The sequence below is a fragment of the Xenopus laevis genome, chromosome 1L (assembly GCF_017654675.1).
Source record: "Xenopus laevis strain J_2021 chromosome 1L, Xenopus_laevis_v10.1, whole genome shotgun sequence".
Taxonomy (NCBI): domain Eukaryota; kingdom Metazoa; phylum Chordata; class Amphibia; order Anura; family Pipidae; genus Xenopus; species Xenopus laevis.
The window spans coordinates 78,656,744-78,682,767 of record NC_054371.1 but is presented as its reverse complement, the minus strand read 5'-3'; the positions used below and the strand labels follow the sequence as shown (position 1 = coordinate 78,682,767).

Genomic DNA, 26,024 nt, shown 5'->3' with positions numbered 1-26,024 from the left:
ATGGTGTGCACCCTTTAGACTATATTATATTATAGATATATACACACACACACACACACACACACATTCACATACACAGTCTGCTTTTCCCTGCTGCTGTTTTATTTAAATTACCATTTCTAACATCCACCAAGGTTTCAAGAACTTGTTATAACTAATGATATTACGTTATGACTCACTGAGGAAGATTGTTCCTCATTGGTCAAATAATACCTCCTGTATATTTATCTTTCTTCCCTATTAATAACATTAGCATAATTTTGCCGGCCAGGTGGCTACCATACCTGTAAGAAGGTTGTCTGTTTTTCCCAAAAAAGGTGCATAGTAAAGATTGGGTAGCTGTAGAGGAAATCGCACACCCACGACACCCGTCCAATATTGTAGTACCTGGTGCCCGGTGATGGAGGAATCGGCAAACCTCTCAAGATGCTTGACAAAGGGGCGTGACCCCGAAACGTTGCACCTGCACTGCATTAAAAAATTGCAAGGGCTTGCCCTGCAGCTTCAAATCATGTGTGCCGGTGTGCTTTTTCGTGCATAGTAAAGATTGGCAATTCAAATTCAGCTATGGACAAGTATGCATAGGTTGCGAGTGATCTTTCTACATCAAGTACTGTGCATATTTGTAATGAATGGTGCAAGAATCCACCTCGTTTCGCTTTAGTGACCCTTTATGGACATGAATGAATGCAGTAATCCTGTGGCAACCTTCCTATTTTGAAAATATAGCTCAGAGTAATCACTCGACACATAAAAAGTGAGCAAATCTAAATATATATATATCCTGAGTGGATATATATATTTGCTCCAAATTATGAAGCAACCAATCAGATCTTTGCTTTTGTTTTCTAAGTAATAGGTGGCTGTCTAAATTTGATTGCCGATTGGTTGCCATGGGCAACATCTCCAGAAATGTCTCCAGATATTTATCTCCAATGTTAGTAAACATGCTCTTTAGAGAGAGAGAGAGAGAGAGAGAGAGAGAGAGAGAGAGAGAGAGAGAGAGAGAGAGAGAGAGAAAGAGAAAGAAAGAGAGAGAGCATTCTAATGACAATTATTGTTATGAAAACAAATGCTTATTTCCTACAAAATTAACTAAAAGCCATGAAAGATCTGCATTGGAAATTGATGCTGCAATCCGTAACAGGCTGTCAAGTCCAGCTGTATATTCTGCAGGTAGCATCCTGCCACTTTTGAGAGTGGTCCTTGGGAGGCAACGGATTACTTTGACTTGACTCTAAACATTCGTCAGTACTGACAGATAAGGAAACTGCGCTTGTGAGAACAGAAAGGCTTTTAACTGGAATTGCATAGGAACACAATGTATTTGTACAAAGTCACGTATTACAGGTAAAGGACCTATTATCCAGAATGCTTCAGACCTGAGGTTTTTTTGATAAGGGATCTTTCCATAATTTGGATCTCCACATCTTAAGTCTATTAAAAAAACATGTAAACATTAAATAAACCCATTTGGCTTTTTTTGTCTCCAATAAGGCTTACTTTTATCTTGGTTTGGAGAAAGTACAAGGTACTGTTTAATTACTACAGAGATATGGTAATAATTTTTAAAAATTTGAATTGATTAAAATTGAGTCTATGGGAGACGGCCTACCCATAATTCGGAGATGTATAGCTAATGAGTTTCTAGATAACGGATCTCTTACCTGTATTTGACATTTTACCAATGTTTACATATTGTCTATAATCACATTTAAGATGGTCTTAAGTACCTTTATTCCCTTACTCTAAGCAACTCTTTAGTAGGCTCAAATGACAAGTGATCAGAAACATACCCTTTGGTTTCTTAATCATCTGTTAGCAAATGGCTCTACCAGAATCAGTACCAAAAGCAGACTTCATAGCACTCAGAATATGTCCCAAAAACCAAAGCCCAAAAAATCGGTTATCATTAGGAAGCCAGGATTTTGTGTAATTTTTGGCAGTGGGGCATCTAATAAAGGTGACTACCAAGAGGGATTAAGCAAGTCAACTCTACACTCAACCGAGGGTTGCCACCTTTTTCAGCGGTGGAGACCGGGCAGGGGGGCAGAGCTGTGACATCAGTGACGGGGCAATGACATAGGTAGGAGTGCCCATGCCATCAGAAGGAGGGGTTATGACGTGATTGGCCAATCGCTATGTCAATCAAGGGAATCCTGCCCGGTTTTCCTTATTTGTAAAACCGGGCAGGAAGTTTTGGCCCGGGCAGCCCTTCAAAATATCGGGCTGTCCGGGTCAAAACCAGACAGGCGGTAGCCCTAATGCAACCTGGAAATTTTTTTCCAAATTAAAAGAATTCTTCTACATTAGCCACCCCCTGAAACATGTATCATAACAACCTACCTGGGAAAAGTTCCAGGCACCTGCAGCCTTATGTGCAAAATATCTGCTTTTTTCTATGTAAAACATTAAATAAACACAGTTAAATACTTTATAGCTTGTCAGAGAGAGATAACTTCATTAAGCAGTCAATTTACTATGGTGGACCACTTAGATATGTAAAAGTAATCTCCAGTGTAATGGTGTGACAGTCACAAGAAGAATGAAATATGGTTTCAAAAGAGGTTGTCATTTCCCTGGCTGGTTTTAAAGAATTAATGAAGATGACGGTGGGTGCTGCAGTCCATAGCTGGTCCCATGATCTCTTTCATGGAAATAATGAATTCATAGACTAACCACCACATAATGGTCTAAGTAAACTCTATTTTAGGTGATACACATGGGGTCCCTGCACTGATGCTGCAGTTTATACTGTTGCCATGTTTTCATATGTATAACCCTCTGTTCTGATATTTTTTATGCTATTGCTTTCTATGGAATTGTGATATGAATATTGTCATTGTTAAAATTAGTGCACTCAAGTACGTCCCATGCTGTCTGAAAGGACAGTTTAATGACCAGTGTGGCCAGCTTCATTTGTATACAAACGTAATCCTTGCAGTACAAATGTGATTGACTAATACTCATACTATAGGATTATGGCCTTTATTTACCTTATGACTGTAGTTTGTAGACTGTGACCTAAATTAAGTCTCTATTAGAAATAACAGCAGGACAGTCGCTGAGAAACTGCCTGTTTTTTTTGGTTTTAATTATTTTGTGCCTTCATTTGATTTTGTTTTGGTACAATAAAGAGACCATTTGTGTATTTGTGTGCATATAGTGCAGGTTCTTTTCTCTAATGTATTGGCTTTTCCTGGTTGCATCTTGAATTACTTTGGATTACTATTTGGGGGCCGTGTGTGCTTTAATCTGTACTTACTGCATATTCTTTTTTGGGCTCCACTGTGTTAACCAGGTCACTGGTTGCATCATATTCTGGTAGACCACAGGCAGCCTTTTACCACTGTGCTAAATATTGGCATAATCATCTTCAATAATTGGGCGTGTAAAACCGTGAAGTAGTTGTGAGATAAACTACTAAATTTATTCTGACTGTCAACAGCTGTTGTTTCCTACTAGTTCAGATGCTTACGGTACTATAGCAGACACAAGCATTGTTATGTTGGTTTCACTTTAGGGATGCGCCGAATCCACTATTTTAGATTCGGCCGAACCCCCGAATCCTTTGTGAAAGATTCGTCTGAATATCGAACCAAATCCGAATCCTAATTTGCATATGCAAATTAGGGGTGGGAAAGGGTAAACATTTTTTACTTCCTTCACACAATTTTCCTCTCACCCCTAATTTGCATATGCAAATCAGGATTTGGATTCGGGTCGGCCGGGCAGAAGGATTCGGCATAATCCGAATCCAGCTGAAATAGGCCGAATCCTGGATTTGGTGCATCCCTAGTTCGCATAGGAGTGAGCAAGTGATCTGCACCAGACAATATCAGAGTCTCCCATGTTCTTCATTAATAGGAATTGTATAGGCTGTCTCCTCCTAATGTTTTCAACTAAATATCCCAGGGATTACTTAAGAGCACAAAACATAATAAGGCTTGGCAAAGCAAGAATCCGCAGCATTCATATAGAAAGGTTTCAGAGTATGCTCATGCATAATGGACACTGCATCAGCTGGCAACAAATAATGAAGCGATATGCAGTCATCACTACAGGGACAAGTGGAAATAAGGCAAATGGGAGATGCAATATTCTGCAGTAACGTTTTCTTTTAAGGAAAAATGTAGCGAATACTAAAAATGTCAAACTGCTTCTCATAGATAAAAAAAAAAAATCTATAATACACGAGGAATTGTAATCTGGATTTATACTTTCACTGTGTTTTGGAGCTATGTCCTCATACCTCCCAACAATTACACTTAGAACAGGGAGATTTTATTCCCCGATGCTGCAAAAAATCCAAATTTGAAAATCCACCATCTCAGACCTATCCCAAATTGAAGTTATTGTGGTCTTCAGTGGGTTTAGCCCAAAAATCCGACCTTTTCGGGGTTATGGGGGAATTTTTTTAAAAAAAAAAATAGAGTGATTCGGGGACAAAAAGCCTGAAAATTTTATGATTTGGGTTTTTCACTTGAATTTACAGTTTTTTTCCCCCCGATCAGATTTATTAGAGTTAAATTATTAATAAATAAGGAAAAATCGGGCATGGGAGTTTGCATACCTCCCAACTGTCCTATTTTCTGGGGGACAGTCTGATTTTGACAGCTCAGCCACAGTCCTGGATTTCTTACTGAAATGTCCAGACTTTCTCTTTGATCTCCTGCACTGACTCGAGAAAAAGATACAAAGTTTCTGAACTTTAATTAAAATAAGAGGTTTTTTGGCAGAGAGCCCAGAACAGCCTAGCAGGTGCACTTGGATACTTCTGTAACAATTAAAGATAAGCAGTCTCTTGGGAGAATGAAGACTAGCATCTTAAAAGGCAATTCATGGTCATTAGCAAAACTGTTATAACACATAAAACATTGCACTAAAACTCACAGAAATATGTCCAAACTGTCATAACTGCCAAATTTTGTAAAATTAACATGGTAATTAGGGGGTGTGGCCATAAAATTCACGGGGCCAATATATTCACCGTGATATGCTTGACACAGTTTTTTTTGTTCCTCTTTTAGTTTTTTCTAATGTTGGGAGGTATGAGTTTGGTCCAGCATTTTTAAGTTAAATTAGATACATTCAGATTTTAGTAAATATTTGAATGTTATGGAGACCTCAAGCTGTAAACCACTGAAGCAGGGACTGACATGATTGATAAACAATCCCTGTTTATAGTACTGTTCAAGCATTATACAAACAAACCAGTATGGTACTTGTTCACCTTGTGGACCTGGGGGTTTCCAGATAAGTGGTCTTTCCATTATTTGTTTCTCCATATCTTAGTTACTGTTTTATTACTACGGAGAAAATGAAATATTTTAAAAAGTTGCATTATTTGATTAAAATGGCATTTATGGGAGATGGCCTTCCCTGATGGCTTTCTGTATAACATAATTCTATTATGTCAGTTTAATCTGACTGCTGGACTTCCAGAAGTCAGACAATCCTCCCAAAAAGTATAATACTTAATATGTGTCAATTATCAGCTAACTATTAAATCTCAAATGTGTGCCGCAAGAGGAGACAGCCTCATACCAGCATCCCACAATCAGAATACTCCCAAAATATTAAATGTTTTGCCCAGGCTTGTCAGCTTCTGTTGTTTTTATGTGACAATGATGGCATAAATTAAGCTGAAGGCAGGTTGTTCTAAAAAAAAAAAAAAAAGAGAAATGTTTGGTTTGGAATATACGATCTATTTTGCAACTCCTTAAGTTGACTTTAAAAAAAAAAAGACTTTTGATGACCTTTTCATGACTGCAAAACAGTAAGCAAAGCTGAGTAACATAATTTTAAACTGACTATTTCTGTTGCCCAATAGAGTTTCACATTTTTTCCCACAAAAGAGAAAAAAGGATAAAAATCAGCTTAATCTACGTGCAGAAGGGCTTCAATACAACAATACCAACTTTCTTGTCTTGGTTTGTCAACTAGCCTGTACTAGCAAAGCCAAACAACTGTTCGGGCAAATTACTAGCACCATAAGACTAAGGGGCAAATTCACTAAGCGCCGAACGCTAGCGTCAATTCGCTAGCGTTGGGCATTTTCGTTACTTCGCAAATTCACTAACGAACGCTGGCGTAGATTCGCTAGTGTTACTTCGCGAATTTTTGCTACAGACCTAACTACGCAAATTCACCAACGCGTGCAGTGTACTGAACGCTACCTTTTACGCTAGACTTCCCTCGCCACCTCAGACCAGGCGAAGCGCAATAGAGTAGATAGGGATTGCTTAAAAAAAAAGTCAAAATTTTTTCTAAGTCCCAAAAAACGCTGGCGTGTTTTCTACATTATGGGTGATAGGCTGAAAAAGATCAAAACTTCGCAACCTTACACTACCCCTGTGCGCAACTACGCCTGGCGAAGTGCGGCGAAGCGCTGCGAAGTTGCGCCTGGTGCAACTACAAATCTTAGTGAATTTGCCCCTAAGGGTTTAAGTTCTTTTGAGTTTAAAGGAAGGGTAACATCAAAAAATTGAAGTGTTTTAAAGTAATACAAATATAATGCAGTGTTGTGTTGCACTGCACTGGTAAAACTGGTGTGTTTGCTTCAGAAACACTACTATTGTTTATATAAATAAGCTGCCGTGTAGTAATGGGGGCAGCCATTCAAATGAGAAAAGATTCAGGTTACACAGCAGATAAACTCTATAGAACATAATGGTGTTATCTGTTATCCACTATTTAACCTGTGCCAAATAGCCTTTTTTTCAATTTCCGCCATTGCTACACAGCAGCTTGTTTATATGATCTATCTTACCAGTGCAGAGCAAAAGTACATGATACTTTCATTACTCTAAAACACTTATTTTTTGGTGTTACTGCTCCTTTAATCAGCCACATTTGGCCATGAACCCATTGTTTCATAGAGATTCAAGTTACAAAATGTCTCCTTGATAAACCTTTGAAAATAGAAAACAGCAATTAAGCATTTACAATGCCTGTAACAATGAAGGGGCTGATTCACTAACTTCGAGTGAAGGATTCGAAGTAAAAAAACTTTGAATTTCGAAGCGTTTTTTGGGCTACTTCGACCATCGAATGGGCTACTACGACCTTCGACTACGACTTCGAATCGAAGGATTCGAACTATAAATCGTTCGACTATTCGACCATTCGATAATCGAAGTACTGTCTTTTTAATAAAAACTTCGACCCCCCTTGTTCGCCATCTAAAACCTACCGATCTCAATGTTAGCCTATGGGGAAGGTCCCCATAGGCTTTCCTAAGTTTTTTTTGATCGAAGGATATTCCTTCGATCGTTGGATTAAAATCCTTCGAATCGAACGATTCGAAGGATTTAATCGTTCCATCTAAGGAATAATCCTTCGATCGTACTATCTGCGCTAAATCCTTCGACTTCGATATTTGAAGTCGAAGGATTTTAATTCCCAGTCGAATATCGAGGGTTAATTAACCCTCGATATTCGACCCTTGGTGAATTGGCCCTGTAATGTAACCTAATGTAGCCAAGATTAATCACAGGCAACAAAACATCCCGTGCACCATTGCCCTTAATCCAAGCCATGTGCTAGAACATAGGAACTAGTTACATCGAACCTGAGAAACAATAAGATATTTGTTAGCCTGTGAACTGATAAATTCAGCTACATATGTTCTCATATTACCATTAGCACCACATCACCCTCCCAAGCATCCTTTATCTATCTTGCAAACCTTTCATTTTGGGCTAGCTCATAACTACACTTGTAAGATCTAAAAACATCCATTATTATTTTGAAAATTGTTGGGTATGCCTTAATGTAGTGCAATGAAAGAAAATGTGATTTTCTGGAATGAAATGAATACTGTAAAAGGAGGCTTTAACACATGTTAATGCCCAAAAATGTACACTTTAGTCAACCAGTAACTTACAGGGATTAATTTACAGCAGCAAGTAGCCAACAGCGAGTAGGCTACACTTGAGTTACAGTAAACAACAGCTCTTGGCTCCTTGGCTATTTACAGAACAAAGGACTACAGCCTAGGCACCGTCACACCCTACATGGTGGATACAGCAGATCCTAAATGCCATCCAAACTTGTTTTATGAAATATTTCATACTAATCTCAAAATAATAATAATAAATATAAAAAATTACTCACCTGTTACTGGAGCATCGATGTCCAATAAGTTTTTTTCCTGGCGAAGAATTGAAGCTCCTTCTGTAATTAACCTAAGGGCAACACTTTCTTCAAGTCTCCCTTCTTTCATAAGGTGGCCTTTCAAGATGTCTACTCGAGGTTTGCCATCATTGTCAAAAACCTCTTTTGCTGTAAGCCTGTGGCTTGGTGGAAATGGAACGGCTATAGGGGAAATAGAGAACCAAAATTAATTCAGAAATAACGTTCAAAAATAAAGGTGACTTCAGTTGCATTCAGCCATTATGCTAACATTAAATATGTAATATACATACTATATGGGCCCATGTCATTATGTATTATGCATATATATACTGTAGAAAGTAATCACATGCACACCCGGGCCCTTCATATTAGATTCCGCCTGGTGCACAGACCTGTCGCCTTAAGAAATAATTCCAGATTCTTTTCTATCATGTTATATGAGCAAAATAAACTTTTCTTACACTATATTTATTATTTAAATTTTGTTGCCTTCAGTCTTGGAATTACACAATCACAGCCAGCAGGCAGGATCCATTTTGGTGGCAATGGTGGAGAAATGGTGTATCACTCCAAAATCATGTGTATGGACCAGATATTTTAACACCTTTATAACATGTATGGATGTTTTCATGAGGAAGACGGCACTCCCAAAAACTTAGTAGCAAGAAACTAGGACTGGCACACAGGGCGATTCAAACAGGGCACAAGCCCCTTGTGCGTTCACCTGATTAAGGGGATACTCCCCCAAAACGTTGTGACGCAATAAATGCACAAGGGGTTTGTCCCCTGCTTGAATCGCTCGGTGTGCCAGTCCTAATGTTTTGCTAATATGCATATCATCCTCTACATACACAGGTACTGTGCCTGAACACCACCCAGTCCTCAGCCTAATAATGGTAATGCTTATTTTTAGTGCCGCTACTATATCATTCATGCCCCATATACAAGCACATGCGCAGCCTCTGCCTCTTTGATCTACCTATAGTATCTGGTGTATTTATTTTATTTTGTGTCACATTTGTTTCCATTTACTTACTCCGGATACACAGTGTTATTTTAATTCAGTTGCGCGTTACATATTTTTTTGCAAGATATGAACTACATTTAGAGTGGGGATTGTTTGCTGTATTTTTAACAGATGTCACTAGATTCTGCACGTCACACCAGGTTCCCACCACAGAGTGTATTTAAGACAGTGTTTTGTTTGTCTTTGCACTTTGAGAAAGGCTGAGGAGTCCTCTGAAACGTTAGTCGCAACTTAAGAGCGTTCACAATTTTCTATACGCTATAACCTGTGAGTGCGACTTCTTCAGACAAATCACTACAATTATTTTGAGGTCTGCACCAAGGCAAGTTTTACTACGTTGTCGTGAGTGCCGATACCTTGCCTACCACATACAGATACATATATATATATATATATATATATATATATATACACACACACACACACACAGGTCTTATGTGAAGAAAAAAAGTGGTCGTTTATTCAACGTTTCGGCTCAGCTACATGAGCCGTCCTCAGGAAGCTCATGTAGCTGAGCCGAAACATTGAATAAACGACCACTTTTTTTCTTCACATAAGACGTGTGTGCGGACTCTTTTTGTTGCTTTATCGATATTGATGTTACAGTTCCAGCCTAGGCTTCATTTTTGTGCTCTGGGTGCACTGACCAAGCGTTGTACACACACACACAATTTTTTTCTTTGCTTAATATTAGGCAATATTGCCTTTTTACTGTAAAGAAGGAAAAAAACAACTTGCATTTCAATACAAATCTACAGATTCTAGTCATCAAATGAAGTACTAACAGCCGCAGAACAATGGTGCAGAATTATACTGTTGTTATGTAAGCAAATAAGTCATAATACCCCTTTGAAAAGGGACATTTATGTATTATTTATAGTGCAATTCATATCTACCTAGGAGGCCAGGCTTTATTGCTTCCATTTTGGAAAGACTTCATATCAAAACAGTCCTTAGGTTTAACTAACTGGTTCATTATCATCGCACCAGCTTCAGAACATTTCTGCCTAAAGGCTAGCTATTTAAGTGTCAAGTTCCAACTGTGTTATCTAATTGTGTTTTAGAGTGAGAGAAATGAAAAATTAATTTAAACAGTGGAAGGAAAAGCCAAACAAAACTGGTGTAAATACATGAATTGCTGCACCATTCTAATGTTAATCTACCTAATTCCTAAATGCAATGCTTGTTCACAGATTAGTTAGATATGTCATGATGTCAGATCAAGCTAAAACTTGGCTTTAAAGAGGTGACCTCAGTTAATTAGACTGTCAAAGCACGTCGGCTTCAATTACACATTTCCCTAATCTGATGCTCGTGCCTACTCTATTGGGGTTACTACCATCTCTACAGTCAAATTCTTGAGTCAGAACACAAATCCCATACATACAACAAAAATAATCTTTTTGTGAAAAGGGGTATGGGATTTACCAGGTGGAACTTCCAAGAAAATCTAAAACACAAAAAAAAACCAAAATAAAAACCAAAACATTTTTTATTGGCTGAGGCCAAATCCATATCAATTCACTTAAAAGTGCTACAATGAAAGGTTTCTTAAAACGTTATTTGCGTGCAGTAGCTTTATGCACTTATGGACAAATATTTTTATAGTTGCCCCAAAGCAACTATAAGGAATCACAACAGGTTTCAGAGTTCAGGTAAATGACAGCAGCACAGACAAGGTGTTGTGTAATAGCAGCAAACATGACAAGAAGCTACTGGAGACAACTCAGAAGCACAAGTCTTGCCCGATAAAGGGTTGTGGTTGTTTTGTGTTGGTACAAAGGATCAGCATATAGGGGCAAATGTATCAAGGGTCGAATATTGAGGGTTAAATAAGCCTCGATATTCAACTGCCGAATATTCGACTGCTGAATTAAAATCTAACGATCTAAGGAATAATCGTTCGATGGCATGATTAAATCCTTCGAATCTAACGGTTCGAAGGATTTTAATCCATCGATCGAAGGATTATCCTTTGATCAGAAAAACCTTGGAAAGCCTATGGGGACCTTCCCCATAGGCTGACATTGGCCTCGGTAGGTTTTAGGTGGCGAATTAGGGGGTTGAAGTTATTTTTAAAGAGACAGTACTTCGATTATCGGATGGTCGAATATTCAAACGATCGTTCGATTTGAAGTCGAAGGTTGAAGTAGCCAATTCGATGGTCGAAGTAGCCAAAAAAAAAAAAAATCGAAATTCGAACTATTTTTCCTCTATTTTCCTCTATTCCTTCACTCGAGTTTAGTGAATGGGCCCCACAATGTAAAGCATGTCTAGCCTTTTTTTAGTTCTTCTTTAAACCAAATTCCGCGAAATTCCAACCTATGGTTTGGGCAAACGAATAAATCATGTTTTCTGGACATCATCAGAACAGCACAGGAAGGTCAGTCAATCAGTAGCACAGGTGTATCTGTCAGCATTACCCATTCGCTTACTGATCTGCCTGTACTCTGTGTTCCCATTAACCTTCTTAAAGATACTGACACCAGAAAATAAACTTTTTAAATATCTACCATAATATTATCTTTGAATGCTATTAATAATTTTGCCATAAAAGTATCTGCCTGATGCTTTTACATTACCTTTCTTACCCCCTTTTTTCCCTATGAGGGGGGGGGGCTGCTATATTTGTGCAGCAGTAGTAGTCTCTTAGCATTAGAATATCTAACTGACAAGTTGAGAAGGGACAGTCAGGTTCAAAAAACAGTCAGGTTTAGAAACTTCAAGTAACAATTACCTACAAAAGTAGAACTATCAGTGAAAAACGATCAACATGGCCTATAGGTAATTTTTGTGTTGATTTATATTTTGAAAATAAAATTTTTAGTGTCGGGATCACTATAAGAATAATGGAAAATGGTGACATGGAGAATGGCTAGACATAGTTATGGGCATTTCCCAAAAATTCTTGCCTAAATATAGCATTAAAAGCACAAAAGCAAATATTCTAGCAAAACGGCAAAAAGCTGTGAAAAAAGCAATAGAAAAATGTCACCCTCATCTATAAAAACACACCGGAAAAAAATGTATCCTAAAAAAATAATTTATGTTTATGTGCGGGTATGTTTATTGTGAGGCACATTTATCAAGGGTCGAATTTCCAATTCATGTGAGTTTCCAAACACCCATGAACTCGAAATTCGACCAATCAAAATGTTTTATAAAAATCTAATTTTTTAAACTAGGGTGAATAGGATTGACCCGAAAACCTGATCGAATTTGAATTTTAAAAACTACATTTTCTGAAAAAAAACTTGAATGTAGGAAGGCTGCAAATAATTCCAAATTGATCCCTGGACTCCAACAGCAATTCAGCAGGTTTTAGGTGGTGAATAGTCTAATTCGAGTACTTAGAGAGCCAGAGTATGATAAATCTCGAAAATCAAATTACAATTTTTTTTTTTTGAAAAACCTCTAATTGAGTTTGAATAACTCCCTAGTTGAATTTGACAGTTTTGACTATAAAAAAAAAAAAAAAACCTTGAAAATTAGCTTTTTTAATTTTCAATTCTACCCTTGATGAAACTTCCCGTGTGTATGTATCAGGCTGTATAACGGTTATAAGAGGTAAAAAAATTCTGTTTTACAAGACAAATCTTTCCAACAGTAGTGGAACCATCAAACTCAAGGAAAACGATTTTGCATTATAAAAGCAAAAGCATTTGTGTATCCATGGTAATGAACAGCAATGACGTTCAATTGCTGTTCCATCGTAACCATGCATACCGAATACTGTTTGACTGCATTTTTCTATGTGTCTTCATAATTTTCTCACTATATCCAGCTTTAATTATGCAATACCATTTATTCTTCAGTCCACTGCAGTTTGCTTTTATTTGATAGCTGCTCTTTTATGTTTGAATAAATTAATTATATCTTAGTTGGGATCAAGGTGCTGTTTTATTATTACAGAGAAAAGGTAAATCATTTGGATTATTTGGATAAAAGAGAGTCTATGGGAGACTGACTTTCTGTAATTCAGATAATGGATCCCATACCTGTAATATAATAGGCTAGGTGCATCCAGATTATATACAAATGTTGACTTATTCAGGAGGTAAAGGGCTTTATGGGGCATAATTTCAAAATTTACAATCAAGATCCAGAGCATGTGTTTTGTCCTAGGGTTAAAAAAAGAATGCAACTCCCTGACATTTAATTTTCTTAATGAATCTATCGCTTGGTATTACAAAGCAAGCTTTTTAATGTAGCAGAGTCTGTGGATATTTCACTTTATTGTTCCAGGTCTCTTTAGAAAGCGAAGTCAAATAAAATATTTGATTTCATAATTCCAACTATATAATGTCCCTGAAAAGTGGACTTTGGACAAAAAAATGAAAATCATGTAAACATTAAATAAACCAAATAGGCTGGTTCTGCTTCCAATAAGGATTAATTATATCTTAGTTTGGATCAAGTACAAGGTGCCGTTTTATTGTTACAGAGAAAAAGGAAATCATTTTTAAAAATGTAGATTATTTCGATAAAATAGAGCCTAGGGGAGATGGTCTTTCCGTAATTCGGAGCTTTCTGGATATTGAGTTTCCGGATAACAGATCCCACACCTGTATAGTTAAGTATCCAATCAACACTATTCGACAAAGATCATTTGTTAAAATTTGTTGACACTACCAGACTTTTATTTAACTTTCATGAAACACAATAAAGTGATATATTTTAAAACAACTATTTCTGACTGACTGACAGAAGAAAGAATGCAACCCCTGGAAGTTTTACCCGGAGACATGGACTACAAACATTATGAGATCTATGAAATCAAGTACATCTTAAAAATATAAGGTGCCTATGCTTCCATGAAGAAATGATCACAAGTTTAATTCAAACATGAGCACTACCGGTATGTGACCGGTTATCCAGAATGCTCAGGACTTGGGGTTTTCCAGAGGTTTCCATAATTTGGATCTCCATACCTTTAGTAAACTAGAAAAGAATCTAAATAATAAAAAAAAAAACACAGACTTGTTCCAGTAAAGATTGAGATCTCTATTTGGATCATGTACAAGGTATTGTTTTATTATTACAGAGAAAAAGGACATTTTTAAAACTTTGGATTTGAATTAAATGGAGTCTATGGCAGACAGCCTTCCTGTAATTCAGAGATTTCCGGTTAACAGGTTTCCGGATAACCAATGCCATACCCGCATCTGCAAGGAGTAGTTGAATTGGCTCCTCATGAACCAAACCTAGTGTGTGTGTGAATGTAACGGAGATGATGTGTAATCTCCACTAGGTAAGGAACTGATGTGAAAGAGGAGCATTAACCTGATGTAGTGTCTGTTTGCACTAAATTCCCTGTGAGTGTGTGCATAATAGAGCATAAGCATATAGGGCCAGTGCAGAAAAATAAAATATGGTCTAAAACTAGAAGGTGCATGGAAAAGGGTGTATGCATTTCTGAGATAGGGTATTACTATTATTATTATTATTATAATTATTATAATTATTAAATGGCTTTGCACACTTTTATGAGCTATTATAAAAATAATAGCTCAATTATAAAATGCACAATGCAGACAATTTTGTGAAAAAGAATCCTTTTTAGAGAATGGATGTCTTTGGCTCTACAGGGAGTTGATCCTGAAACACTTAAGGGTAAGGCCAGACGTGGCGTTTTTGCGTTGTTTTTACATTGCGTTTTTAAAAAAGAACAGCCAGGTGTAAATACGCTACTGAAACCACATGTGACCGGCAACATGCGTTTTTCAGCACTTAGGATTCTTTTCCCAACATGCACTTCTCATTGTTCTCATTGAATTTGGACTCCATATTTAAAATATGCTGCATATTTTCGTAAAGTGTGGTTTAAAACGTGCAGATCCCATAGAGTCTATTGATTGACATATTGGTGTTTCTGCTAAAAAACGCCAATACTGGCATCCTGTGGCGGATTTTAGCTTACAATCACCCTGTGTGAATTGCCATAGTGCGTTTTCCATTACTTTCAGTGGTAGTGCAGGCTATGCGTATTTACGCCTGGCTGTTCTTTTTTAAAAACGTGCCGCAAAAACGCCACGTCTGGCCTTGCCGTTACGGCAGATAAACTAACAACTTCTATCCTGGCAGCTGATTCCATGCCATTTTTCTATTTCCAGTTGAACATTTCCAGCATTTGATATTTTCTTGTGTAGGATTTTTAAACTGGAGATATTCCGTACAGCCTCTGCATTTTCTTAACTCCAATGAGTCAGTCAGCAATAATGTTAATGTAACATCACTCACCCACTCAATCTGCTCAAAGTGTTACTATAGGCTCAGAGCAGCTTGCTATGCAGGGAATCTGCAAACAAATGAATAGCTACCCCAAAATAATAAATAGCATTGCATTCTATGCAGGGAGCAACAATAATTGGAATCTTTGAGACAACGTGCCAAGCTGCATCCCACTGGATTTTATACTAGGTGTTTAGATATGTTAGAGAGAGAATGGGTGGAATACCAGTGATTTATTCCAAAAAAACACTGGAGGAACCTGTACATTTTACAAATGTTGCAAACAAGTAGTTCTATATCAGACAAAAGAATAATAGCAATTATGAGATTCTTGAGAAATTATATGAAGTTGCAAGACAACATGGATGGATTGCAGGACAATGTGAAATTCTGGAGAGAGGTTTTCATGCCGATTTAATTCTGGAGTGCAAAACAACTGTACACTACAGAAATAAATTCTAGCCATGAGACTTGCTTGTGAATACTTGTAGATCTAGTCACTTGGATGTACTGCCTTAGAAAAAGGAAGCATAATATTGACTGCAGCCTAAAAGTTCACAAGCCAGATTAGCAAGCAAAGCCACAAAGTTTAGATTCATTTGGAAGCAGCCATACAAGCATACTGGAAATTCAGCCGTGACTCCACAGGCACAGGTACCACAGAGATGCCAACTTCTTTGTTGTGTTTGGCAAACCCAATGCCTAGTCATGCACTACCTACACATTTGACTTCCCACTCCAACCAGTACAGGTACATAATTTTGGACAACTGCTGGAAATTCTGGGTAGAGTGACAGCTCTTTGCAACCTTTAAACCCTACATCCTACTGTAACTGGAAACTGTACATAATGCCTCATCACCCAAAGCGAGGAGTTCATTGGAAAGTGAAATCTCTGCCGCAATGAAAACACATTAATGCTTTGTTGAATCAAAATAAAACTTTTATCAATTCCTTATATGAGGTTTTTTCCCCTCCCTTCTGTAACCCCCAAAAATGAGAAGTGAGAGTGCCTAGCAGCACACAATCACTAAAGTATCCATGTTTATGAGCAGTCCATACAGCTAACAAGGTCCATGTAGAAGGGCAATGGCCTTAGTTATACCTCACAAGAAATTCTTCAATGCAGAATATTCAGATTTACTGCTTTAGTAACCCATTAGCTTTTAACAATTTTTAAAAATAATTTAAATTAAATTATTAAATGGCCACATATGAGTTTGATTGCTACAATAGAGGATAGATGAGGACAGCATGGAAAGTAAAAAATGCAATTAAAAAAATATGAATGAAAAAAAGACAATTTCTCTTCGCAGGATATGGATTCTACGTATAAATATTGGATTTCCAGATATGAGATCTAACACTTGTAGTATTAGGGACAGGAGACACAAAACATGCATAACATTTTATAGAATAGACTTTCCAGTCAGTGTCTGATACCAGTTATGTCAAATAGGATACCATCAGGCCAGAAATTCAGGCATTGGGAAAGATTTTATCACAAAAGCTTATACATGAATTATCTGTAAATCGGAGTACACTCAAAAAGTAACATTTCATAAAATATAATTCTATCCATGTATTTTAATATTTACTTTTGTTTTGCAGATTTAAGCTGTTGAGGACTTGCAAAAAAAAAAAAGACTATCTAGTTACGCAAGGGTAAAAAAAAATACTTTTTGATTAATAAGTTACGCTGTAAAAACTTGAACTTGCATTTAAATATACTGAACATCATGGATTTACCAATCTGATCATCTGTGTTTTCTGCAGGGGGCAGGGAACCCCAACCCATATTTATACAGCCAGCAGATGGCTCAGAAGGACATTAATGCTGTAGCAATAAGATTATATCTGGGCTATGCACCATAATTACTTGTATAAAAAAAAACAAACAAAAAAAAAAGGCACGTAAATGTCACAATACCAAATTATTTGTAACTCAACAGGATAAAAATAAAATATGCAACAAACACAAGATTTTAACCTGGTTTGTACCGTTGTTTACAAATGAAGTTTGCTTTTATGTTATATGGACGATTGCAGTTATCACCATGAAAAAAAAAACAAGGAGGCAGGTTGTCATAATAAAACAGGCTTGGGTTAAGGCTTATGCCACATGGGGCATAAAAACAGAGGCAGAGAATCAGTTCCTATGCAGTAATAGGCGCTTTAACTTGCCTGCACCTGGAACTATTGGTTTGGTCTGGAAGCACCCATGTAGATGCAATGGCTCATGCCTCACACTATCGTGATGGCTATAGCCATAGAGAATAACAATTATTTAAGACCACACATTTCTCATTTCGATGAATTTCTACAACTGTTAATTTACAAACAATGAAACAGGATCCACATCCATAAAAACATCGCTTTTGGAAATAGGAAATGGTTTCATTGACCCGATGTGGAAATACTTTGTTTGATCTACAAGGGTGGCGCCAGGCAATATATATGTTGCCAGGTGTTAGCAGCATTAATTTTAAGTCAACAGTTTTGGGGATTTGAGACGTTATTATACTTGTAATGCTCTTCAGTTATCTATATTTTAGAGTGCTGGATAATGGGACCTCATATACATTATATTGCCATCAAATGTGCATGCTCCCCTAAACTCCTAAAGTAGCCTGACAAGGGATTGGCTCTTAAACAAGAGCTTTCACAAAGGCTCACATAATATGAACATGAACCCACTTCTTATTTAAAGGGATCCTGTCATCGGAAAACATGTTTTTTTCAAAACGCATCAATTAATAGTGCTGATCCAGCAGAATTCTGCACTGAAATCCATTTCTCAAAAAAGCAAACATTTTTTTTATATTCAATTTTGAAATCTGACATGGGGCTAGACATATTGTCAATTTCCCAGCTGGCCCCAGTCATGTGACTTGTGCCTGCACTGTAGGAGAGAAATGCTTTCTGGCAGGCTGCTGTTTTTCCTTCTCAATGTAACTGAATGTGTCTCAGTGGGACATGGGTTTTTACTATTGAGTGTTGTTCTTAGATCTACCAGGCAGCTGTTATCTTGTGTTAGGGAGCTGCTATCTGGTTACCTTCCCATTGTTCTGTTGTTAGGCTGCTGGGGGGGGGGGAAAGGGAGGGGGTGATATCACTCCAACTTGCAGTACAACAGTAAAGAGTGATTGAAGTTTATCAGAGCACAAGTCACATGACTTGGGGCAGCTGGGAAATTGACAATATGTCTAGCCCCATGTCAGATTTCAAAATTAAATTTAAAAAAATCTGTTTGCTCTTTTGAGAAATGGATTTCAGTGCAGAATTCTGCTGGAGCAACACTATTAACCGATTCATTTTGAAAAAAAAAAAATTCCACATGACAGTATCCCTTTAAAGCCTTTACTTATGCTTTGAGCACAGACCACTACATGGCAGAGTTTCAAGCTGCTGTGGAACTTCATCAAATTGCCTTCAAGTCAGCCTGATAAAAGGTTCACGGAGGCTTGAAACTCTGCCATGCCATGGTCTGTGCCTACAGCTTAAATAAATTAGATAAAAAAAAAAAAGATAGATATTTGTGTTTCAAACGTTTAGCCAGTTGGCATTGCATCAAAAGCATTTGGAAAAAATACCAAATAAAACTATATATTGAACCCTAATACCTCCATAAAGGGAATAGCCACCCACAGAAATATTTGACAGTGGAAACTCAGGGGAATATGCACAGAACAAGTAGAAATCATTCAATTTGAGGTCAGTGAAGCCTACTAAGGTCAGGGATTGAAGACCCTCACAATACAGAATAAAGCAAAAAAACTGACAAAAAGCAGATTAATCCTGAGCCTAGATTGTATTGCTATTAATATTGTTATGACTTGGAAGTACCAGAGGGTCTTCATAGAAAGTTACCATTCAAATCACTAAGTTGCTTGAGAGAACGCTGCAATAGATATCCTGATTGTTCATTTTTGCCCTTGTTCCCCTAATGTCCCTCATGATTCAATTGGGGGTCTCAGATCGTAGCTTATAAAATGTTATGCTTTAACATGTGAGCATTAGAAGGACTTTTTTTCTTACAAAATAAATACATTTTACACTGCCAAATTCAATTTACTGTGAGGCTGACAGGTATTAAAGGAGATGCATCAGCTCTTTTCCATGAATGGAACATTATTCTATTCTCCAAGTTTTATATTTCAGAGGGAAGTAGTTTAAACCATACCCAAATATTGCAGGAAAACTATACCACCAGTATGGATACTTAACCAACTGAAAGCAATTTTCTATTTAGGAGTACACAATGGAACATGTTGAAAGAAAGTATTTTTTATGAAATTGGTTTACTATTATGAAGAATATGGTCTGTTATATGCAATATATCTGTATACAGACCTACACTGTTTGTTGGTATAGTTCTTTAATTAAATATTAAAAAACTATATAGGGTTAAGTTAGACATTCTGAAATGATCTTTTTTAACAAACAAATACAACATTGAATGCCAAAGATCTATTCAGTTCCAAAACTAATCAATTAATCATACTGACTTGCTAATGGAATTTCGATCTTGAGCAATAATTCTTGTCAGATATATAAGATACAACAGATCAAAAGGTCTTCCCTAGAGAAACGTAAGGGAAAGTTTCAGTACAACATATAAAGAAAAATAAACAATGAGCCCTCACACAAAACGTAATATAGCAGTCAAAACTATAATGTACTCAAACAGGGGTCTTGAAGGAAGAAAATAAAGTGATCTAAGAATGAGACTATTCATAAAGACAGACACAGATTACTGTTAAAACAGAGAAATGTTAAATTTGTGTTGATAAAAAAAGGTGGTTCATTTGAACCCACTGGAAGTCAAGTGTCATAATAATAGATAAAATGATACAATGAAACAAACATCAAGCACCATTTACATTTTGTAGTCAGCAGATGCTGAAAGTAATCTCCAAGAACTCCAAGATTTCATCACAGATCATCACTATTGGTGTCAAAGTGCATGAGTCTACTTTTAGAAAAAGGCTAGTCAAATTGCATTCACATAGGAGGTGTGCCAGGAGGAAACCTTTGCTGTCCATACAAAACATCACAAGACTGAAAGTACCTATAAACACCTAGGCAAAAACCAGGCCTTCTGGAACAATGTGCTCCAGACAGAAAATATTTATTTTATTTTGCTACAGTGCAAAAAATGTATAATTTCACTAAAACAACATGGTAGTAGAAATGCTATGGTTGAGACTGTTGCTGCATCAGGGCTTAAAGTGGACCTGTCACCCAGACACAAAAATCTGTATAATAAAAGTCTTTTTCAAATTAAACATCAAATCCAATTTCTATTTTTTATTAAAGCATTCATAGCTTTTGTAAGCTCATTTAAAAATCTCAACTGTCAATCAAATATTGTCGACACTCCTCTATGCCTGTGGCATAGAGGCGGGGCAGACAATTACTTTCACTTTCCATTCAGCACTTCTTAGATGTCACTGCTCTCCATATATTCCCCCCGTTCTTTTTACCATTTAATTTTGTAGCCAGGGCATGGGGATGGACATCGGGTCCCCCATTCTGGTGCACAAACAAGATTCTGAGATGATACAAGACTTGTCTTAATAACAGTGTGCACAAAATGGCTGCTGCCTGTTTGCTATAATTATGAATTCCCAGACTGAAGGAAGCAAGATTCAAATAATTGATATAGTGTAATTAAAGTTCATTTTGCTTGACTAATGTGATAAAATAGGATTTTGAATAATTTTTTTGGGTGACGGGTCCCCTTTAAGCTCACCATCATAAAATCCACTATGCACTTGTACCAGTATGCTTGAGGATTATGTGAGTCCATCTGCTAGAAGAACTGAAAGTAGCCCTTGCAACATAACAATGAACCTAAATATTCTAGTAAATCCACTAGGGTTCTGGAATGGCCAGGTCAAAGCTTAAACCTAAATTCCATCTAGATGCTGTGGGGGGGGGGGACTGAACAGGCTGTGCATACAAAAAAAACCTTAAGGGTAGGACTACACTGAAGTTTTCGTGGCGATCCGACGTGCTGCATCAAAACGCATGCGACAAAAATAAGGTAAAAATGTCGGATGAAGTCCCAGCGTTGATCTGATGTGACATGACTGTCGGATCAACGCTGTGTCTTCATCCGACATTTTACCTAATTTCCGTTGCATGCATTTTGTCGCAGCGCGTCGGATCGTGCCAAAAACGTCCATGTAGTCCTATCCTAAAAAAAAGATCTGCATGGAAGAGCAGCAAATAAATTCTCCCAGTTGATGTCAGAGAGCGGTAGACCGTTATGAGAAATGTGTACTTGAGGTTGTTTCTACTGGGAAATGCTAGGTATTCGAACCACATTTTTCCAGAGTAAATGCAGTACAATTTTCCTTTTGCTTCCCCCTCCCCCCAATTACCAGCTATACACCAAATCCAGGATTCGGTTCGGGATTCTGGCTTTTTCAGCAGTATTCGGATTTGGCTGAATCCTTGTGCCTGCCTGAATAAATCCTAATTTTCATATGCAAATTAGGGACAGGAAGGGAAAGGAAGTAAAAAATGTATTTTCCACTTCTCGTTTTTCTTAATTTGAATATGCAAATTAGGATTTGGTACAGTATTTGGCTGAATCTTTCAAGAATTCGAGGATTTGACTGAATCCCAAATAGTGGATTCAGTGCATTCCTACCAATTATAAGACCTATATCATTATATACTTTTTGAACAAAGATTAAATATTAATTTGTCCATATACGTGTAAAAAAATTAACATGGGGTATATCTGACTAAACTTGCCTGTTTAAATTAAGAAAATAGCTATGCTTTGTATTTCTTGCATTAAACAGAGCAAAGTCTAAGGGTGAGGGCACACAGGCAGATTCGGGGAGATCAGTCACCAGGCGACAAATCTCTTCTTCAAAGCGACTAATCTCCCTGAATTGCCTTCCCGCCGTCAGGATGGCATTCAGAGCAATTTGTTTTTCGAAGTCGCCCGAAGTGTCCTTGTGAGGCAACATCAGAAAACGAATTGCTCCGAGTGCCATCCCGCCTGCAACTTACATTTACATTTTAGCCGGCGGGAAGGCAGGAGAGGCAGTTCGGGGAGATTAGTTGCCCCGAGGAGGAGATTTGTCGCCTGAGGCGACTAATCTCCCCGAATCTGCCTGTATGCCCTGACCATAAAACTGAAAGTACAGTTTCATTATACTACCTGATTATCTCTATCTACCCATTTTAATTGTACATTTATTTGGGAGACAAACAGATAGATTTAGAGAATGAATTAAATAAAATGGAAATGATTCTAATGCATTTGCTAGAAGCAGAGAGGTGTCTGCTGCAGACACATTTAGACTTCAAGGTCAATTGAAGCACTTTCATTGAAATAAAAGCATCTCTGTTAATGCTGCTGGCCGAATGGAAAGAAAAGTTGCATTGACAGAATGAGTAATAGGAGACTGCTACTGATAATGGGTGCACTTTGCAAAAAAGCTTAATTACAAGAAAAATGAAAAGTTATAAAGCTATCAGAACTATTAATGCTAGAACCTTTTCAAAATGTAGCATTGATGACTGTTACCTGTGTTAAGTCGCCTTTTGTTCTTTAAAGCCAAATGTTTTTTTTATGGAATAAAGACATAATTTTTGTATCATAAAGTATAAATCCACATAAGCACTTTAGAACACTTCACAGATTGCTTCCAAGGCATTAATATTCAGCGCCGGATTTGTTTGCCGGCTGCCCCTAGGCCACGCGGTCCTAGCGCCTGCCTACACTTTCCCTTCCCAGCGCGCCGGCGCAGCTGGTGTAATTAAATGGGGACGCACACGTCCCCATAATGCGGCTGGGCAGCATGCCGCCCCTATTTTTTGCCGACCTAGGCCTGGGCCTATGTGGCCTCGCCACAAATCCGGGCCTGTTAATATTAACATCATTAACACATTCAGCGTAAAACCTGGCTAACATTTGAACATAGAAAAGAAGAGGGTAATGACCCACAAAAGTCAGTCTGCGAAGCAGTGAAGTGAATCTCCAGAGCACACACATCACATTTTGAAACACAGAACAGTTTAAATATCTATTTGCAAGGCAAATACAATTACAATCTACATGCACCTCATTAGATTTCCCAAAGAAGGTAATACTCATGCACTTGGCAGAGAACAAGGCCTTTCTCAGTGGGTGTAGGTAAAGTTGTTGTAGCGTTTACAAAGTGTATGCCGCCTGGTGACTATGTTGTTGAATTTATTCCAGGGCCTGCTGCAGATAAGCATCCCTGTGGAATGGTGAGGACACCACCATGATTTAACAGTACTCCACGGGATATTCAGTGACTTGGAAATCGTGTTGCATCCATCACTTGACTTTTGCAGAGTTGCAAGAAGTGTTTTTGTCTTCAAAGGTGATTAACTAATTATGTGACTCTGAAAAAGATTTGGCTGCACTAGTGGGGATGTAGGTGTTTCATATTAAAGGGGTCGCTCACCTTTAAATGAACATATAGTATGATGTTGTAGAGAAAGATATTTGGAAAAAAATTTGCAATTGGTTTTCATTTTTCATTTGGTTTTTAAGTTAGCTTTTTATTCAGCAGCTCTCTGGTTGCTGGGGTCCAAGTTACCCTGGCAACCATGCACTGATTTGAATAAAAGACTGGAATATGAATTGGAGAGGACCTGACTAGAAAGTTGCGTAATAAAAACTAGTAATAATATTAAATGTGTAGCCTTACAGAGCGTATTTTTTTCAGATAGGTTCAGCGACCCCCATTTGAAAGCCGGAGAGGAAAATAATTTCAAAACAATGAAATAAGAATTAAATCAGATTTTAGTATGTTATGGTATGTAATTTGATAAGTTTATTTCTGTTGATCAGTGTCAAAATAACAATAACAAGAATTTGATCCAAGATCAAGAATAAAACATGAAAACTTCCACGGGGGTGAATAATTTATATAGGCACTGTAGTTTAAAGGGATTATGTCTAGTGATGAGCGAAATGTTTTGCTGCAAAAATGATGCCCATAGACTCCAATGGGTGAAAAAAAATTTTTTTTAACTGACTTCAATGCATTTCGTCGAATTTTGTCAGATTTGCGGATTTTCCGCAAGGCAAAACGGGTCAGATTTGCCCATCACTGATTCTGTCATGATTTTTATGGTGTAATTTTTATTTTAGTCTAAGCTACACTGTTTACACTGCACATAAGTGTATTTTTTAGCTGTAATATTGGTGTGTAGGCAGCCATCTCAGGTCATTGTGCCTGATCCTGTACTTTCAGAAAGAGCCAGCACTTCACAATGGATCTTCTGGCAGACAGGCTACTGTTTCTCCTACTCAATGAAACTGAAGTTACAGTGGGAATTTTACTATTGAGTGCTGTTCTTATATCTTCCAGGGAACAGTTATGCAGTGCAGCAGTAACAAGTGACTGAAGTATCAGAGCATAAGTCACATGACTGAGGGCACCTGGAAAACCGACATGACAGATTTCAAAATTAAATATAAAAAACTCTGCCATTTAAAAAAAAAATTCAGTGCAGAAGTCTGCTGGAGCAGCCCTATTAACTGATGTGTTTTGGAAAAAAACATGTTTTTCCATGACAGGATAATTTTAATGTATTTGGTAACATACATTATTGTTTTTTGTGATTGCATTTTTATTGTTGCAATTGGTTCGCTGTAAATTGTGGCAAAACACAAAAACAAACATTAATAAATCAGCCCCTAACTCATGCATTTTTAAACAGCTCTTTAAAGTGATACTGACACAAATTTACCTTTTCAAAATATGAATCTACATTAAAAAGTTACCTATAGGTCAGGATGACCGTTTTTTGCGGATTGTTCTGCTTTTGTAAGTAATTGTTACTTGAAGTTCCTAAACCTGACTGTGTCCCTTACTGCTGCACAAAAATGGCAGCCCCCTCATAGAGGAACATGGGGGTAAGAAAGGTAATGTAAAAGCATCAGGCAAATACTTTCATGGCAACATTATAAATAGCATTCAACGATAATGTTATGATAGATATAAAAAAAATATATATATTTTCTGATGTCAGTATCTCTTTAAGGTAGACTTTTTTTCCTTATAAGATCTTTAGTATTTTATTTCCAGAGTTGTCAACCCAACACTTATTTTTACAGCTGCAACTAGACTTTTAGTTATGTTAATCACAGACTGATGTCCCTGCTTTTTAAATTTTAAGTCTCTAGGAATGCTGTACCTTATACTCTAATAAGATTTCATTCAAGATGTAGTAAATTGGTAAATTATTAAGTGGCACAACAAATCAAAATGCTTTAAACATCCCAATCAATTACTAAATACAAACAAGGAAAGATTTGCTCACTGGTTGAAGGGAAAATGTGTTTAGTGAGCCAAATGGAATGCAGAGGTTTTTTTTTTGTGCCAAAAAAAGTAAACCATGTGCCAAAAAAGTAAACCATCAGTATAGCAAGCGTATAATATGAAGATATATCTGGATAAATTATCATTATAACTAATTGATGAAAAGGATTGCATCAAATGAAAAAACGGGGCACTCGATCACGCAAGATCTCGCAAGAATTTAAAGTAATTTACACATTGCACTCTGCTTCACTTAATTTCAAAACATTATATTCTGTGCCAATTTCACATTCTCATCTCTTG

The 26,024-nt window shown here is 37.2% G+C and overlaps 1 protein-coding gene across 4 annotated transcripts in view; it reads right to left on the bottom strand.

Moving 5' to 3' along the window:
* The window catches only part of ppp3ca.L (protein phosphatase 3, catalytic subunit, alpha isozyme L homeolog), a 130,731-nt gene that overhangs the window by 64,587 nt on the left and 40,120 nt on the right, over nt 1–26,024 (bottom strand). For all 4 annotated transcript variants that reach the window (XM_041581189.1, XM_041581190.1, XM_041581192.1 and 1 more), the window contains 1 exon segment: nt 8,119–8,319. In XM_041581189.1, the coding sequence (XP_041437123.1) occupies nt 8,119–8,319 (201 nt within the window).